Source organism: Chaetura pelagica, unplaced genomic scaffold (assembly GCF_000747805.2).
Source record: "Chaetura pelagica isolate M959 unplaced genomic scaffold, ChaPel_1.0 scaffold743, whole genome shotgun sequence".
Classification (NCBI taxonomy): domain Eukaryota; kingdom Metazoa; phylum Chordata; class Aves; order Apodiformes; family Apodidae; genus Chaetura; species Chaetura pelagica.
This window is the reverse complement of record NW_009952703.1, coordinates 323,504-328,062: the sequence shown is the minus strand read 5'-3', so window position 1 is coordinate 328,062 and position 4,559 is coordinate 323,504. Positions and strand designations below refer to the sequence as shown.

Genomic DNA, 4,559 nt, shown 5'->3' with positions numbered 1-4,559 from the left:
CCTCCAGGAAAGCAGCACTGTGAACAACCATCAACCACTGAATTGCTAATTTTCAAAGCCACCCCTGACCTCATTCAAGCTCACAGGGTACAGAGCCAGGGTTATCAACTATCCCACTGCTAATTCCACACTCCTGTCCCCCCATAAATGCACAGTCATCCAAACAGAAACAACCAATCATTCAATTCAAACCTCACATAAAGCAACCTTACCATTACTGGCTTGCCCTGAAAGGTTTTCACTTCTTCCCTTAAGTATTTAAATGCCTGCAGACATAAAAAAATATTCACATCAGAATATCTCAAAAAAGTGATACTTTTCAAAGGATATTACACGGTTTAACTTGAGTGTTTAGCAGTGTGCTCCCTTGTGAGCCCAGCTAAATCCATCATCACTTCAAGTTCAGCACCCCCCTGGCAGCTGTGGCTGGAGGGTGCTGAGGCAAAGAAGGGAACTGTAACCCCAGCATCTCTCAGCTTTTTCTCTCTAACTAGAATATGCCAACAGGCTCTTAAAATTTAAAAAAAAAAAAAAAAGGAGGGGGGGATCAATAAATAAGTGTTAGTTTTTGCTGCAGACAACATGAGTCTTGAGCAAGGGAAATATTCCTACCAGAAGTGAGGTGCAACAGCTGGGGCAGCCTTACCTGCTGCGCATCCGTGTCCGACTGGAATGTGACGTACCAGTTGTTGTTGTGAGCAAACTCACAGCTTATCACTTTGGGGCAGTTCTCATTTTTGAACAGAGCCTTCACCTCCTGGGGGAGAAGAAGTCAGGCAGTTAAAGGGACCAAGCTCTAAGCTGGGAATTGAACATTCTATCAACTGAAGTTGACACTCCAGCTCCTCAGCTGTGCATTTCCCTGGACCACAGATGACCTTTTACTTCCCAACAGGTCTGCCAGATACCAAGTTACCCTTTTCTAGCCCAGGAACACCAGCCCAATCTCCTGAGCTCTCCAGATAAAACATGTCAGGCCCATCTGATAAGAATATCAAGATCAGGGTAGAACTGGTGACATTGCTACATGGAACAGTATCAGGAGAGTCATCAGGACAAGAACAAGTCTAAGAAATATTTCTAAGTCAAGGCAACTTGACAGCTTTGCAATAATCAGATTTTAAAGAGAGAGCAAAGCAGCTGTTCAACATTTGCTCTAAAAGAACTAATTAAAAATGCTAGAACTAATTAAAAATTGCTTGACAAGCACCCTGTGTTACAACTCTAAAAAACAAAGAACTAAATCATTCTGTTAGCCAAATATCAGTAGGAATTTTATTATCTCCCCTTCTCTGAACATAATGAGCTCAGCTCACACTGGGTCACAATGAATGAGAAATGTTTAGTAACTTTTCTTGCTGCCAAAACAACACTCTGACTTCAAGTAAAGTTACTGCTGTGACAAAAATTCAGCCTGAATTCCAATCTATGCCCTAGACTGAGCTTACTTTTTGGATCTAAAGAGACCAGTTCAAACTTCCTTGCAGAAAGGCCCAGATAGCCCAATTTTTGGTGGGAAAAGAGTTCATTTAAGAGCATTTTAATACTGGGAAGAGACAACATGACAGGTTCCTGCTTTGGCTTTTCTGACAACACAACCAGGCAGAAAAAAATCACTCATGTGGTTTCCAAGAAAAATATCCCTGTTTAATCTCATTAAATACCAGTTCACCTTTTAAGCAGTAGTTCCTAATGCTGTTGGAAGAACTGATGAAGATACCTTCCAAAAAAACATCAACAGGCTTTCACTCCTTCCTGACCTTCCTGTTCATTTACCTCTATGGGGGTTGTTTCAGGGATCTCACGCAGGATGATGATGCAGCGCTTGTGGTTCGGTCTGACCTTCTCCCCCCTCTCATCCACTTGTACCATGGGAGAAGCTAAGATGAAAACATCAAAGTTGGCTTTAGCACTGGACACCATGCAAGGAAGAATTCCTTATCCTACTCACACAGCATCCAAACCCCCAGACTTACATCTCAAGACTTCCAGAATAAGGTCCATATCGGTTGTCAGCTTCTTGATGCCTTCCATGTTGGCAATTGTCCATATTGGAACAAACTGATCACTGTCCATTTGAGACATCAAGTAGAGATCCTTCGAAAGATTCTCACTAAAAAGACACAAGTTGACCATGTGATAAAAATCCTGAGCTTTACTCCCACAACAAGAGAGCTACATGCTCAACTATTCACCAACACCATTCCCAGCCCACTCCAGCCAAAACCAACTCAGATTTTCTCTCCTGAAGAAACTCCAGGCAGATCAACAGAAAGCAGAATAACTAAAAGAAGAAAAAACTCAATAGAAGTCACAGTCCCCTGAACGATAGTGGGAAAAAGGTCTTGCCAGAGAGACCTCTTCTGGTAAGACACAGCTAAATGATCTCAACATCTGACAACAGGAGGCACAGGAGTCACACTCAGTTCTCATTAAAGGACCAGGAAGCAGGGACAGGACTGGAAGAGCTGAGAGGTACCACAGGGTTCCTACAGATCATTTCACAACCAACTCTCTCACTCACATTTAACATGTTTATGGAGATGACAGCACATGTCAAGCCAAAAAAGGGAGGAAATTGTCAATGACTTTAATAGAGGGTTTAGACAAAGTTGAATGAACTGAACTGTACCGTGAGAAGCAGAATTCAAGCTGTTTTTTCAAACATTCTCTAATGTCTTCTGTGGACACAGTGGAGCTGCCTTCACCTGGAAGTTACCACAGGCACCATCAATCTCAGTTTCACAGCATGAACACAAAGCAAGAGGAGGTTCCGTTGTACAACAACAAAATTGATCCTTCTGGGTAAGCCCAAGAGGGTCATGAGAGGTGCTTAAAGACCACCATGGGACACCTTCTCCAAATGAGTGAGGCCTCATGGTTCCCACCTCTCTGGCCAAGTGCTTGGATGGCTTGGACCTTCTAGAATACACATGGAATGGGACACTGAAGAGTTCCTACCCAGGAATTACATGTCATACCAGAACTGTAGCAGACCCTGGAGGATTACAGGTACCGACAGCAGGATCTAACCTGAATACTCACCAGACACTTCATAGATTTGGTATCCAAGATCTTCAGTTGCCAGGACAATCCCATTTGCAGATGCCTCATCAACTCCTGTGCCATTCCTGGTGGCTTCACAAGTCGGGGAATACATGACCTCATACTGCTTGCAGCTGTCCTCTGAAATCTCTATGGTACCTGGGAAACAACCACATCACCAACAGAAATCCTAATGTAAGCTTCAGAATATTTTCCATTTGAAAAATGTTGGTCACCAACATTAAAAAACAAATGCTTCAGAATTTGAGAACTCAATTTTGGCTTGGTATCAACTTCAAGTCAAATCAGAAGAGTTAAACCACTTGAATATTTCAGTCTGGATGACAAGATTGACTGACTTATGGTCAGAACATGGACCAAACTGCAAGGCAGTGGCCCCAGATGCACTGCGGTCTCTAGTCCAGCACAAAGGCTGCTCAGCAGCACCTCACTGATCTATGAGGATTGTAGGTGGCCCTCAGACCTTATCTTCCTGTTCACAGGGTCAAGTGTATACTAAAGTGCAGCAATGGTGAACAAGACAAGTCCTGAATCCATTTCTACACTTTTAGCACCTTGTTTCCCTCTTAGCGCGTTACTTGGTCATCACCGGGCCCCTCGGATCCTGCTCCTGCTGCAGGGAACCCCTGCTCACCACTCAGACCCATCATCTCCACACACTCTTGACAACAACCTCCAGAGCAAGAGGCTGCTTCTCCCTCAACTCTTCCAGAGAACCCCTGTGCCCCCAGCAGGGAGGGATCCCACCCCAACCCCATGACTTCTCACCGTCGGTGGGAGCCCCTGTTGCAGCCGCCGTGTCCTGCCACGAGTGCTCTGTGCCATTTGTGGGGGGCACAGCCTCACCACCCCCCTGGGGCACTTCTTGCCACACTTTAGCGTTAGGGTTTAAGCCAGCACCTTTCGATGTCACCTGCTGAAGAGACCAGAACAATCCTATTAGGGAAAGAAGAACCCAAAGACGCTTTAGAAGTCAAGCCAGACAATAAAGTTCAATTTAGTGATTTTCTAGAGAGTTCCACATCTCAAGTGTCTAACCCACTATTAAGCACCTAAGTGATTGTTCATTAATCAAAAGAGGAAAATCCTTGGTATTTTCCAAGTATTTCATTTCTACCTCCATTGGAAGTGTTGCCTCCAACCTCTCTTTATTGACATCCGACAACATCAGCGGAGGGAGCGGCTACCGGGAAGGACTCTGGGCACTCACAAGCTTTTAAAGACTTGACTGTCATTATGCTCCAGTCCCCTCTCACCAGGAAGGGAAATTCTCCCTCCTCCAGACCCCTTCCTAGAAAGGAAGGTAAAAAAACACATTTCAAGGAGAAGAAACTAATGACTTTGGTTTCCCCGTGAGTTTAACGACATCTTATAGACTCACACTAATGATTCCCTTTAACCTGTAACTGAGGAGATTAAAGTTTGTGAAGTGCCAAGACAAACGTGCCCACCACCAGAGCCTGCTGGGTGGGGGGAGCAGCAGCTTCTCACTT

At 44.5% G+C, this 4,559-nt stretch overlaps 1 protein-coding gene across 1 annotated transcript in view; it reads right to left on the bottom strand.

Moving 5' to 3' along the window:
• The window catches only part of LARP4 (La ribonucleoprotein domain family, member 4), an 11,576-nt gene extending 7,352 nt beyond the window's left edge, over positions 1 to 4,224 (bottom strand). Inside the window, 8 exon segments of the mRNA XM_009994086.1 lie at positions 213 to 266; positions 647 to 757; positions 1,777 to 1,880; positions 1,977 to 2,113; positions 2,633 to 2,708; positions 3,046 to 3,204; positions 3,835 to 4,002; positions 4,209 to 4,224. Of these exon segments, the coding sequence (XP_009992388.1) occupies positions 213 to 266; positions 647 to 757; positions 1,777 to 1,880; positions 1,977 to 2,113; positions 2,633 to 2,708; positions 3,046 to 3,204; positions 3,835 to 4,002; positions 4,209 to 4,224 (825 nt within the window).
• Positions 4,225 to 4,559: the final 335 nt, after the last annotated feature.